The sequence below is a fragment of the Microcaecilia unicolor genome, chromosome 7, assembly GCF_901765095.1.
Source record: "Microcaecilia unicolor chromosome 7, aMicUni1.1, whole genome shotgun sequence".
Taxonomy (NCBI): Eukaryota; Metazoa; Chordata; class Amphibia; order Gymnophiona; family Siphonopidae; genus Microcaecilia; species Microcaecilia unicolor.
In genome coordinates this window covers 186,532,050-186,547,042 of record NC_044037.1, presented here as the reverse complement: position 1 = coordinate 186,547,042, position 14,993 = coordinate 186,532,050, and the positions used below count along the sequence as shown (strand labels likewise).

The 14,993-nt window shown below is 42.7% G+C and overlaps 1 protein-coding gene across 1 annotated transcript in view; it reads right to left on the bottom strand.

Moving 5' to 3' along the window:
* FN1 (fibronectin 1) overlaps positions 1-5,707 on the bottom strand; it is a 268,540-nt gene extending 262,833 nt beyond the window's left edge. Inside the window, 1 exon segment of the mRNA XM_030210701.1 lies at positions 5,360-5,707. Coding sequence (XP_030066561.1) covers positions 5,360-5,510 — 151 coding nt within the window. The 5' untranslated portion in view covers positions 5,511-5,707.
* Between the last annotated feature and the right edge of the window lie 9,286 nt (positions 5,708-14,993).

Genomic DNA, 14,993 nt, shown 5'->3' with positions numbered 1-14,993 from the left:
AATGAGCCAGGCATAAGAAGCATGTCCTCCAATGCTCTTGCCATCTGTTGGATATTAACATTTGCACCAAGAGCCAATTGGCTGAGGGGAAGATGTGGAAACAGCAGCCCTGGACAGAAGCACTTCCTAACCCTCCACAGCACTCTGGCAGTGCAGTGAGTTCAAATTCACATAGGTTACTGAAAAATGTACTGTATAACTCCTGAGTGGCTAGATTGGGCAAGAAATCACTCATCAGATAAACATTGTATCGTCTGCTTTCTGACTGGCAGCTCATTAATTTTGTTGTTTTTACTAACAATCTTCCAAATGTTTAGTGCCAACTAAACTTTTATAGACATACAAGCAAAAATGCCTGTTTCAGAACAAATGAAACGAGCCCTAGGAAGGCTGTCATCAAAGCATGTTCTCGTCTCTCTCCCCTGCCCTCCCCTCTATGTCCAGAGGTTCTCCCTTCCCCTCCCCTCCATGTTCAGCGATTCTCCCCTCCCCTCCATGTCCAGTGATTCTCCCCTCTCCTCCTCTGCCCTCCCATCCCATCTCATCCACGTCCAGACGATTCTCCCTCCCCTCATACCTGAGATCGCAGCGGCTTGGCTCGCGTCACCTCCAGCCTTCCCTTGCCTTCCCTCTCAGTGTCCCACCCTCCTCTGAAGTCATTTTGTCTTTCCAGGAGGGTGGGACACTGAAAGAGAAGGGAAAGCTGGAGGCGAGTTGACGTAAGCTCATTTGCATATGGTTATGAACCTAGATAGCCAACCATCAGGGACACAGATGGACAAATTATTATATAGAGAGATGATTTGCTATCACCACTTTATGCAAAGCTGGACTCAGTAGGGCAGTTCTATAAGAAGTGCATATTTTTAGGTCCATGAATGCACTATATAGTTCCTATTCTATTATGAAAAATAGGTGCCTAATTTCCTTATTAGCGTCAGCAGGTTAAATATGCATATATGTTCTTTACATGTCTGCAACAATTCTGGTGTAAATGCTACCACCTAGATGGAGAAATGCACCATAAATTACTACAGTTTCTATAAAAAACATAAGAATAGACATACTGGGTCAGACCAATGGTCCATCTAGCCCAATATCCTGCTTCCAACCAGTGGCGTAGCTATGTGGGGCCACAGGGGCCTGGGCCCCCGTAGATTTGGCCCTGGACCCCCCTACAGACGACCCTCTTGACCCCCCTCCCCCGCCGCCAACCTGCTGTCACCGTTGCCACCGCCTACCTTTGCTGGTGGGGGACCCCCCAACCCCCCGCCAGCCGAGGTCCTCTTCTTCCGGGCGCAAGGCTTCATTCTGTTTCTTCTGAGTCTGATGTCCTGCACGTTGTATGTCAGGACGTCAGACTCACCAGATCACAGATCAGCTGATCTGCAAGGCTTTGTTCTGTTTCTGTGAGTCTGACATCCTGCATGTACAACGTGCTGGACGTCAGACTCAGAAACAGAACAAAGTCTTGCGCCGGAAGAAGAGGACCTCGGCTGGTGGGGGTTGGGGGTCCCCCGCCAGCAAAGGTAGGCGATGGGCGGCGGGGGAGGGTTGGCAGCGGGCGGGGGGTTGAGAGGGTCGGTGGCAGGGGGGTCAAAGTTGATAGTGGTGGTGGCATCGGCTTCAGCAATGGCGAGGGGGGGGTCGGCAATGGCGGGGTGTCAGCAAAGGCACTGGGGGGGCTAAAATGTGCCCCCTCACCTCGGGATCTGGACCCCCCTCCCGCCGAAGTCTGGCTACGCCCCTGCTTCCAACAATGATCAATCTAGGTCACAAGTACCTAGCAGAATTCCAAATAGTAGTAAGATTCATGCTACAGATCCCAGGGCAAGCAGTGGCTTTCCCCATGTCTATCTTAATAGCAGACTATGGACTCTTCCTCCAGGAACTTGTCCACATTTTTTTTAAACCAAGATACTCTAACTGCTATTACCATAAGTACATAAGTATTGCCATACTGGAAAGACCAAAGGTCCATCAAGCCCAGCATCCTGCATCCAACAGTGGCCAATCCAGGTCACAAATACCTGGCAAGATCCCAAAAGAGTACAAAACATTCTATACTGCTTATCCCAGAATAGTGGATTTCCCCAAGTCCATTTTAATAATGGTCTATGGACCTTTTCTTTAGGAAGCCGTCCAAACCACATCCTCCGGCAACAGGCTCCAAACTCAACTATTCTTTGAGTGAAAAATATTTCTTCCTATTTGTTTTAAACGTATTCCCATGTAATTCATTTATTGTCCCCTGGTTTTTGTACTTTTTGAATGAATGAAAAATCGATTCACTTTTACCTGTTCTACACCACTCAGGATTTTGTAGACCTCTATCATATCCCACCTCAGCCGTCTCCTTTCCAAGTTGAAGAGTCCTAACCTCTTTAGCCTTTCCTCATATGAGAAGAGTTCCATCCCCTCTATCATTTTGGTTGCTCTTCTTTGAACCTTTTTCAATTCTGCTGTATCTTTTTTGAATACAGCGACCAGAACTGAATGCAATACTCAAGGTGAGGTTGCACCATAAAGCGATACAGAGGCTTTTACACATGTGTGTGCCCCACCCATATGAATGCCCTGAAGACAGGCACATACTTACAGAATAGCATGTGGTCAGATTGTAATTTATGTGCATATGTGTTCACATATGCATATAAATGACTAGAATATCAGAATTTATGCACACATTTGCTACCTAAATCTACTCCCTGTGTCAGTATTTATTCTATAAGAATCACAAGAACCCTACTGCCTGCACTGGAGTCTTTGAGACTAATTTCAGAAAATAACTACTGCCCCACCAGGTTTCATCTGGTAATGCCCTTGTCAAGACTGGGTAAGCTTGCTTCTACCTACTGTCAGTTTAGCTCTGTTCTCTAATAGGCTGCTGGGCCAATCAGCAATAACAAACTCAAGCCAAAGAGGCACTGATAGTTTTCAAAGACTCTGGCACTGTGCTTCAGATGGTGAATGTTGCTGCAGAAACAACGTTTGCTCTCCACATTACTGCACCTTTAAGTGGTTATATGCAGCCTACAAAAAAAAAAAAAAGCCTGAGAGGCACAAACAGAGAAACATACAACACCAGAATTATATGCAATGGTTGAAATGCAGACCCTGAATCTCATGAAAAGAAACTAGAACAGAGGAATTGCCATACTGGGTCATACCAAAAGTCCAACTAATCCAGGATTCTTTTTCTAACAGTGGCCTTATCCAGGTAGATCCCAAAGAGTAGCAAGATTCCATGCTACTTACATACTGGGATAAGCATTGGCTTTCCCCAGGTCTATCTTAATAACAGTTTAAAGACGTTTCTTCCAGGAATTTGTCAAAACCTTTCTTAAACCAAGTTATATTAACTGCTTTACCGCATTCTTTAGCAATGAGTTCAAGAGCTTAACTATGCACTAAGTGAAATACATCATCCTATTTATTTTAAACATACTACTCAATCTGAAGTGCTCTAGCCTAACAGAGCCTAAGCACCAGACAGTGGAGCAAGCCCAGTTGCCTCTCAATAGAAACATATGTTTCTTCACTTACATATGAATTTATTGACAAAGGTGTCTTTTTTCTCTCCTTTCTTGCTGTAAGTTAATTTACTGATAGTTGGAAGGTCTGTTGACTGGCCTATTATTTGCCTTGATGTTACTTGTTCTGGAGTTAATTTGTGCTTCAGTTCTCTATTGATCTTTCTCATAATGAATGTAACATTGCCTGTTTCCTGCTGAAGTTTGTATTTATGTTTTTTTTTATTAATATTCTCATATCCAAGCTTCTCCCAAGTCACAAATGTCTCAGCTACAGTACTACTGCTCACTTCACCCATTTCAAAAAGGCCACATTACAGCTGACCTGAGCCAATTCAGTCTTTCAGTCTAGTAGTTTAAAGTCACTTATTTTCAAAATTCATCATGGACTTGCACCTAGCCACTGAAACATTTTCTTCTGTGTTTCTTCCATTCTTCTCATTCTTCTTTCTGTGCCGGTGCACCTTCTAGCCAGCAGTCATAAGGGATCTTGTCCTTCTATTATAACCACACCCTGGAATGAACGACCAGCTTTTTCAACTCACCAATTTTTCACAAAGGCTGTTTCAGTGTCTTCCTCCTGCCTGCTAAGTGTTGTGTTGCAGTTACTATTTCAGTTAGACTGTACTGTACAGTATGCCAATGTACAGTACAGTATGTCCCAAACCTGACCCCAGGAGACCCCCGGTCAGTCAAGTTTCCAGGATATCCACTAAAAATATACATGAGATACAGTGGAAAAGGTGTATAGATATATTTCATGAATATTCATGTCAACTCCTAGAGTTCGACTGTGGTTTATTTATGAGACAAAGAAACAGAAAACCACCTTAGCCACTACAGGCAGGACACAGATGTAACCATCTAAAAATGTATTATCAAATTAATTTATTCTGAGCATAAAATCAATACATTTTGTTGAGTACTAGAAGTTGAAAAGGGACTTAATAATCTTATTGTTGAATAGAAACAAAGGTAATAAACAATATAAGTGAACAATCCAGAGACACATGGAATTAGTTAATGTTCAAAGTACCAATATCTGTTGCAGATGTTTTTTATTCATTTAAAGTAACATGACTTATACAATAATACACCTTAATAGTAACAAATCTTCTAAGATGCACATAACACTTTATCTAAAAGGTTATATTACCTTTATAATCTGAATTACAATCATGGATTATTTTATAACCAGAATTTTATAAATATATTGGGGGGGGGGGGGAGGTTGTTGTATGTTTATGTGCAGTTACACCAAATGCAAAACCGATTAGATCATCAGCCAACTTGTTAAAAAAAAAAAAAAAAAGAACCAACGCTGGAAGATGCATCCTCCCTCTCAAAGATGTTACAAGAACAAAGACCATACATTTTCATAGTCATTATTCTTCGCTGATTTTGAGAAACACTGATGCAAAACGTGGCGGTGTAACCCATCCGATCCCTGCCTCATTTGCTGCAGCCAGTCTTAACAAAAGTAGGAAAACTTTTGGTTTTGTTTATTTAACAGGGCACTAAAAGTCTTCCCAGGCATCCTTAGGATGCAATAAAGTTTCACAGCCTTTCTGCACAGGCCGATTTGATGACCCCCCCATACACCAAACATTGAAAAATTAGCACGAGTCTGCTACTTTTTAGCCCTAGAGACAAATGGTCAGTTCTCAAACATGTTCAAAAGAACACATACAATCCGGCCCATGATTCGCGAGTCATAATATTTCACCAATACTAAGCATTCTTAACTTTTCTTAATTAAAAAATAATAATAATACGGCTTTTCTTTTTATTATTGGAGAGACTGCACGCTATAACGGAATACTTACGTTTACTCTGGTGCGAATCTGCCAGTTCCACAGGCTGCTGCCGCCCAAGCTGCGTTTGTCTCCTATTTTTGGCCGCTTTGCTTGGCGTAGAACTGAGCGCTGATCCCAAACACAAGGCTATCAGCAGCCCTGTCAGAGGGCTGCGGGGCATCTTTCCCGAAGACACTCACCAAAATAAAAACGTTTAACCCCCCTAGAAAAACAGCTAAGAAGATTTCAACTTGTAACCTGTGGAAAAGCAACTTGCATTTCAGACGTCTTCCCTAAAAAAAGAAAAAGAGAGACTGCAAAAGCGCACTAAACAGATGAACCTGCACTTCCAGTGCGAGGCGTGAGCAAGCGGCAGAGCCCCAGCGCGCGGGCCTTTATATACATAACGCGCGCCAGACCCCACAGCTGGAGGCGGCTGGGCAGCGGCCAGGAGGTGTTTCAAAGCTCCCCCACCGCCCTCGCCCTCGAGCCCAGGGGCTTGCTGATTCGCTTGGGCTCTGAGATGACGTCACGGGGGTTGCATTATTCTTTGCATAAAGTAAGGAGATGCTGCGGCTGACTTGAACAGGGCAAAGAAATAAGTTTAGTACACTTTTCAGCAAGTGAGATTTATCGGCACTTGGTACCCTAGTTTTGTGAGTGTACAGTTGGAAAAGCCATGAGTCTAATGAAAGCTCTGCTTTTCGCTTTGAAATTTGGTCCTTAAAAGTGCCCTGAAATTGGACTAGATATTGGTAATTGCAACTCACAAGATGGTACTTTTCTATCACATAATCTGCAGTTTCGTCGACATTTTTTTCAACATTTTATATTGAAAACCTTTGCTGTTTAAACAGGTAGCAAAGTTTACATCCCAGACAGGATTTAAAACAAACAGGAGAAAGGAATATGTCCTATCTTCCCTAAAATATCGGTAGATTATTTTTTTTTAATTTGGAAAACGACAGAGTTTGAAATGTTCGGTGCAAGTTAGTACAGAATAAGGCCACCTTGACCCAAGAAGAGGTGAAGGTAAGTTCAGAGAGGCCACCCCGCCTCCCTTTTGCTACAGCATCAGAAGCGGCTAGTGGGACGAACTCCACGAGCTACCTAAACAGGGATGATCATGCCTGAGAGTTCCAAGTACTAATCCCGCAGGCTCGCCAGCAGCCGGGGTCGGCAGTTGCAACTGCCCATCCCCCTCCTCTTCTGAGGTGGGGGGGGGGGGGGGAAGAGAGCGCCTGAGGAAGGACGAGTGGTGCTTGTCCCTGATAGTGCCTGCTCTTGGCTTGTCCCTACTACGCCCGTCGGCCATTAACTTGAGAGAAGGAATGTGCTGGGCGGGGGAGATAAAGGCAAGCGAAGGGGGAGGAGGAGAGACTTTTGAGGAGGCAGAGACCAAGGTAGTAGGAGGTAGGATGTGAAGGACCAGACTAGTGGATGGATGTGGAGGAGTTATGATTTGGAAACTTGAGAGGAAATGAGTGAAGTAGTAAGCGCTGGGGATAGGGGCAGAAGGGGGAAGAAAGGAGATTAAAAGCAGGGTTAGTGCCAGAAAAAAGGCAACCTTGCGAAAAAGTTAGTTCCCCTGGCTCCCACTGCTGTTTACCTTGGCAGCCACCCATTAGTATTGATATCATATGGTGATACATGCAGTGGTTAATATAGCCACACAGTTTGCAGGCAGGTTTGGGAAAGGGGATGGGATTTTATTTTATTATTTATTAGGATATATTTACCGCCTTTTTGAAGGAATTCGCTAGAGGCGGTGTACAGTAAGAATAAAGCAAACATGAGTAATAGGCAATTATAGCAGTAAAAATATTCAAATATGATATGCTGTCTTTCTGTGGTTACAATCAATACAGTTTTACATATAATTTACAGGTACTTCTTTTGTACTTGGGGCAATGGAGAGTTAATTGAATGTAAGGGCTGTGTTGACCTCAGGAAAGAGCTGAATATTTATGTATTTTTTAAAATTTGCTTAACCCTCCTTTAGGCAAAAATCCATTATAGCAGTGTACAATATTAAATACTAGTAAAATCAAAATAATAAAATTAGTAGGGAAAATGCAAAATTAAAAAGCAAATTAAAATATCACAAAAAACAAACATAAACAAACAAAAAAGAACAATATATGGCTTTGTTTACCTTTGCAGGAGGAAGCACATAATAGACTACTACTACTACTACTATTTAACATTTCTAAAGCGCTTCTAGGGTTACGCAGCGCTGTACAATTTAACATAGAAGGACAGTCCCTGCTCAAAGAGCTTACAATCTAATGGACAAATGTACAGTCAGTCAAGTAGGGGCAGTCAAATAAGGAAACTGCTGTGAGGGGCTCAGAAGAACTTGCTCATAGGGAACTTGGAAGAGGGAGGACAGACTAGAAAGTAGGGCTGTACCGAATATTCATATTCGATTTGATCTGGCCCTGAACAAGTTATTTGTATTCAGCCAAATAGTGATTTAAATTAAAATACAACTAATCCAGTGCTCTGCTATGCTAAATCCTACTGGAATAAACACTAAGGGCCCTTTTACCAAGTGGCAGTAAGAAGAGGCCCGCAGTAGCGTTAGTGTTGGCAAGTGAGATTGCTTTGCTACATCCCATTAGTCTGGACTGGTCTGGTATAGATGACAAGGAAGGAAAAATTATGTTCTTACCTGATAATTTTCTTTCCTTTAATCATATCAGACCAGTCCAGATGGCCTCCCTGGCTAAAGTCTGTCAGAGTGTTGTTTCCTTTAGGTATCCCTGGCTGTTCCACGATGCTTCAATGTGCTGGGATGTCCTACAGCACCGCCTACTTCATCTTCTCTATTCAATCTCCTGCCACTTGTTGTGCCAGCTCTGTATGACTCCTGTTACTTGGCATCACGGAGTTCTTTCCCCGGATTCAGGGGTGCATCTCTATGTGCTTGGGCAAGCTCAGTATGGACCATTCCCTCCCACTTACTTTACTGTGAGGGGAGGTTGCAGTTGCCTTTGGCCAAGCAGGAACAATGAGGTTCTGCGTATTGGCTCCAAGAGTTTGTCTGTTTGGTATTAACTGTGTTTTCTTCTAGACTTTAGAGCACCATTGCTTGGCTATTCGAAATACTGAACGTTCCAGGCTGCACGATACCCTTAAGGGGCAGTTTACTTGAAACTATTTTCTCTGTCTCCTTCCGCTGGTAGATGGACACAACCCATTAAGTCTGGACTGGTCTGGTATGATTAAAGGAAATAAAATGATCAGACAAGAACATAATATTTCCATTAGCACGCGGATGTTAATACAAAAAATAGGACAATTGGCTTTATGATACAAAAGAATGATGGAGAAAGATTACACAAACAAATAAATATTTTAAAAAAATAATAATAAATGAAGTTGTCCAATTCTGTGCTGGTAATCCAACAGCAAGTCAGTATTTCATGATATCCACAATGACAATTCACAAGGTAAATTTGACTACATTACAGCTCCAATATATCCAAATGTATCCAATGCACAATCTTTGCAAATATAATGTCAAAGAGTACACTAACATCTGAGATAGAAGTTAGAAACTATCCCCCGGATTGTATATAGTGTGCTTTGAGTTGAGCATGCAAATCCTGTTGTATGCTGGATTTGTGCACACAACTTAATAAGCTTAACAAGCCAATTAATGCTGATAATTGAACTTTACAAGCAATTATCGACACTAATTGGCATTAATTAGAATTTATGCATACAAACAACTAAGCGTATTCTTTAAAGTGATGCGCATAAATTCTAAGACACGGATCTGAAAGGGGGCACTACAATAGCCCTCAAGCTTGCAGGAGTCACCTATATGTAGGTACATTAGATATTTAGTGGTTTCTGGAGGACTCATACATTCCACCACAAATGTACCAGTTAGAGTGGGATATGGACCTGGGTCCCCTTCTCTGCAGTGCACTGCACCAAGGTGAGCATTAGGCTACTCCTTGAACCTGCCTACTGCTCTAATAAGAATGGCCATCATATCTGATGCTGTCATACAACCTAGTATACACTGTCACTGTCACATCTTAGGGGGGGTGAGAAGGGGTCTGTGATTACTGCAAGAATAAGGGGGGGGGTTATGCCTTAAACCCTCCAGTGGTCATTTAGGGCACCTTTTGGTCACCTATTTGTGATTGAAACAAGTCTAGCCAAAAATATCTTAATTTTGGCCCTAGACATTTTTTTTGTTTTGTTCCATTATTGCAAAAAAACCCCGTCTATCTTTTGGTACAGCCCAGGTTCCGCTGAAAACACGCCCCCTTGAAATTTGGACAAACTGTGGAGAAAAACGTCTAAAATCTGAGTGTTGAGAATTTCAACTTCAATGTTTTTGAGAGAAAAACATCCTTCTGTCACCTTATAATGTTTTTGGACATTTTATTTTTGTTTGTTTTGAAAATGAGCTCCTTAAATGTTTTACATAATTTAAGTTATACAGCCTTAGAAAATGTGCTTTCCAATTTGCAGGAAATGTCATATTTTCAACTTACATTGTACAGTTTTTATAGGACATGTGCCCCTGATACATGCAAATAAACTGCTCATTGTCTTGCATTCCTTCCTTTTCTTATTCCTGTATTTATATATTATGGCGCCCTAAAGCAGTGCTTCAGAAAAATTAAATACAGGTAAAACTCCTGCTTACAGTCTAAGGGCTTCTTTTACTAAGGCATGCTAACAATTAGCATGCACTAAATAATAAGACGCCTATAGGAATATAATGGGCATCTTATCATTTAAAGCATGCTAATCATTAGGGTGTGCATTAGCGCACCTTAGTAAAAGGACCCCTAAGTGGAAGGCAATGGGAGTTAAGTAGTGGGTACAATGACTTGTACCTATACTTTTACTAAATACCTCCCCTATGTATTATAGAGGCTTCAGACCATCCAGGGGTCAATGCAGAAAGCCACATGGTAGAACCACATGAGGATGGCTGAGTGTGCGGCTTCTATAGTAAGTTCATAACCACTCAATGAAGAAAGATACTTTTATGCAAATGCTAAGTGCAGAGAACTTGCACACTAATCAAGTAAACCCGCCAGGCACATGCGCACAGGGCACTGCACAAAAATTTGATAAATCACAAAAATCTAATTTTTTACAAAAGCAGTTCTTGCATTTGTATTTCGCACAAAGACGATGCAATAAAATTCTGCAATGGCTAATACAAGGACTTGACATGTTTTGCAGCAAAAATAAGTAAATAGATAATGAACAGCCCTATGAAAGCATAGAATAGTAAGAAAATGGCAGTTTATCTGTAAAGTGTTTGATTTATTCTTACTGTACACTGCCTTGAGTGAATTCCTTCAAAAAGGCGGTAAATAAATCCTAATAAATAAAAAAATAAAGTGGACATCAGGTTTTTGTGCAACACCCTTCAAGTGTTGAGCCATAAAAATGCCAGCAAAGCTGTAGCTGTTGTGCACATAAATATTAACCTCACAAAAAATTTCTTGCTCACGCTTTCATTTGTGCTTGGACAGGAGCACTTTATTGCTGTTACCTCCCGATTGTGTTTTAAAGTTGCAGATGCTGTTCTGGCTGGGGGTGGGGGTGGGGGGGAAGAGAAATGAAGCATTTAAACTGCAAAAAAGGGCACAAAATCTTTTCAAGTAACCCTGCCCTGGACCTGGCAAAAAATGTCTCACATTATGAGTGGGTCAAAAGCCACAGTTTCCTTCAGTGCAATGCCACAGAATACTTAATCTATTTAAATAGACCTATAATTTTCTAGTGTGGGGATTCAAACCAAAATATGCACTACTACTACTACTACTACTATTTAGCATTTCTATAGCGCTACAAGGCGTACGCAGCGCTGCACAAACATAGAAGAAAGACAGTCCCTGCTCAAAGAGCTTACAATCTAATAGACAAAAAATAAAGTAAACAAATCAAATCAATTAATGTTTACAGGAAGGAGGAGAGGAGGGTAGCTGGAGGCGATTGGTTACAAGTGGTTACGACCGAGTCAAAAGCAATGTTAAAGAGGTGGGCTTTCAGTCTAGATTTAAAGGTGGCCAAGGATGGGGCAAGATGTGTGGGCTCAGGAAGTTTATTCCAGGCGTAGGGTGCAGCGAGACAGAAGGCACGAAGTCTGGAGTTGGCAGTAGTGGAGAAGGAAACAGATAAGAAGGATTTATCCATGGAGCGGAGTGCACGGGAAGGGGTGTAGGGAAGGACGAGTGTGGAGAGATACTGGGAAGCAGCAGAGTGAGTACATTTATAGGTTAGTAGAAGAAGTTTGAACAGGAAGCGAAAACGGATAGGGAGCCAGTGAAGGGTCTTGAGGAGAGGGGTAGTATGAGTAAAGCGACCCTGGTGGAAGATGAGATGGGCAGCAGAGTTTTGAACCGACTGGAGAGGGGAGAGGTGACTAAATGGGAGGCCAGCAAGAAGCAGATTGCAGTAGTCTAAACGAGAGGTGACAAGAGTGTGGATGAGGGTTTTGGTACAGTGCTCGGAAAGAAAGGGGCGGATTTTACGGATGTTGTAAAGAAAGAAACGACAGGTCTTGGCGGTCTGCTGGATATGAGCAGAGAAGGAGAGAGAAGAGTCAAAGATGACCCCAAGGTTTCGAGCTGAGGAGACAGGGAGAATGAGAGAGCCATCAACAGAAATAGAAAACGGGGGGAGTGGGGAGGTGGGTTTGGTCATGTTTAATTTCAGGTGGCATTGAGACATCCAGACAGCAATGTCAGACAAGCACACTGAAACTTTGGTTTGGATGCAAGGTGAGATATCAGGGGTAGAAAGGTAGATTCGGGAGTCATCAGCATAGGGATGGTAGGAAAAGCCATGGGATGAGATTAATGAACCAAACACTCTTTCATATCACAATTTCACAAGGTATTCCCACAATGTGCTAATTCATAATCAACTTATATCAAACGGGGATCTTCAGAATTTCAAGTTGATTTTTTATTTTTCTACAAAAAACGTTTTTGTTTCTTTTCACATTTTCATGATAACTTCTCATTACTGTAACTCCAATATGCTTCTGAACTCCATACTTCATTATAATTTATCCACTAAAACTTAGCTTTTCAATGTGTTACAGCAGCACTTTTCCTCCCAGTTCCAACCTCCGCCTGGTCTCAACCCCTCTCTGCATTGCTGGGCAAGTAATGTGCACGTACACCCCACAGTAACCATGTGGTTAGGTTCACTGTAGCTCTCCACATCAACCTCTTGTCTTTTCTTTAATTCCTTCTTTGTTTTCCGGCTCAGTAGTTTCCTCTTCCTATAGGTTTCCAGCACAGTTGGAACTGACCTCTATTGGGTGACAGCACCATGAGGCCCCATTTACAACTACTGAGGAGGGAGCAGGGCAGTACCCTGATATATTTCCCTTCCAACTAAGGCCCAGATGCACTAAACTTTAACGACCCTTTAACGAAGAATTTTCGAACCGTGGCATGCATTAAAGGCCATTTTCCGACCACGGTAGCAGAAAACGAAAACAGAATGCAGATGAGCAAATTGTGTAGAAACCCCATTGAAACGAGATGCATCAAAGTTTTCCGACTACCCTTACGCAGGAAAACTGCCGGAAAGCTAACGACAGGTCTGTACCTGTCGTTAGGGCTGTCCGACTAAAAACTGTAATTAAAAAAAAAAAAAAAAAAGCGAGGGGGGCAAAAACGCGCGTCAGGGGCATCTTTTATTGATGCCCGAGGTTGCTGCTGCTCCCCACTCCCCCTGCATCAATATAAAAGTGAAAAAAAAAAGTTTGGGGGGGGCAAAGGCGCTTGTCAGGAGCGTCCTTTATGGACGGCCTTGCCCCCCTCCGCCCATGGTCACCGCTGCTGCTCCCCGCTTCCTCCGCCAGCATTAAATAAAAAAAACAAAAATCAAAGCTTTAAGAGCCCCGCCCCCTCCCTTCCTGTCTCTCAACTCTTTCTTTCTCCACACAACCCCACCTCCTGCCATCCTCCGCCCCGTGCCCCGCCCCACCGCCCCCTGAGGTCATCGCAGCCGCTCCCCCCTCCACCGCCCCCCCCCCACATTACCAGGCCCGTGCAGCGCCTTTCACCTCTGTATGAAGGCGCTGCACGGGCAAAAAGACCATCACTGCAGTCTTCAGGACGTCTCTCTCCGTCTTCCCTGACCTGGGCCCACCCCCCGTCTGATGTAAGAAACCTTGCGACTTGTTTTTTTGGTGTATTGTTCGTTTTTTAAAATTCGGTAACAGCTTTTACATTTTTGCTTTTTTTACGTTTGGTTGATGCATCTGGGCCTAAGTCCAACCATGAAAGTGACAATCCCTTCCCCCTCCACCCAAGAGGATATGAAGGGTGCCATAGCAGTATTCCCTGCCCTGGTCAGCCTGGGGGAAGTAGTCTGGCCCCAGGAATTAAACCCAGATCCTCTTCATGACAGTGGAAAGCAGTGTTGCTGTTTCCAATTTCTATATTACTAGAATCCCCAAAACAAAATCCTGGAAATCAGTTCTAGCAGTAGAGAAGGAGAAATCTGAGATGAATCAGAAGAAGGGGAATGAAAAGGATCAGGGGAGAGGCACTACCCCTACTTTTTGTCTACTGCAAACTCTTATGACAGACTGTTAAATAAGGATGGCATTTGCCACAATTCAGTGCTTTGGGACAATAAAAATCCTCCAGGGAGACACACATTTGGCATGCTGTTTGCACCTATTTCCCAGGGGACAAAGTCTGATAACACCAGCCCTTGCAGACCACTGTAGATGGCTCTGCAGTCTCATTTGCACCGAATAATGAGACTGCAGTGCTATTTTCACTTTTTCACTAAAATGTTTTCACACCTGCTTGACAGATTTTTAAAAAGGCTCAAGTAAATAAGTTTCAGTATTTGTATCCTTAAAATCCCTAGGACTGTTTGATCAGTTTGTCCTGGTTCAAAGGGACTGAAAATCCTTGCACATCAACATCTAGGGTGTTAGTTTGTATCACATTAGCACTCTGAGTGTAAAGATAACTAATTCTAAGCAAGGACCCGAGTCACCCCCTCCCCTTTCTCTGCTGGTGGAAAAAGGCTTTGATGAATCTAGCCCTAAATGACCACATGAAATCAATTTTTGTTTCAACTGAAATTTCTTAGCAATTTAGGAGAGCTTTATAAAAAAATTTGTATACATATAAGAAATGGACAGAATCACATAAGGAGACACTGTGTAAATGAAGCTCAAAGATGGGCACTGACAAAAATCAGCTCTAAGGGTGTGTGCCCTTTGTAGGCCTGTAGCGCCGATTCCCGTACCTAACTTTAGGCACCAGACTTATGCCTGCTGAAACCTGGTATAAATGCTGGCACTCAAGTTAGGTGTACATGAATGTAACCCACCTTGAGATACTACAGAAAAGGTGTAAACAAAATCCAAGTAAATAAATGAGGTAATATTCTATAAGTATGCGCACAACTACCCCTTACAAGCCCATGGCCATGTCCCATTTTGAGTTACATGCCAGAAGCTCAGAACTCCCTTGGTAAGCCAACAGCAGAGAAACCATACTGCCGGAACAGTGTAGAAATCTAGCTCGCCAATGCTCAAAGGAAATGGTATTCAAATTATATACGTGCAGTAAAAGTGAAAGCAAAGGAGGCACATACTTGACACATGTGCAAAAGAGATCCACGGTAATCTCAGCTC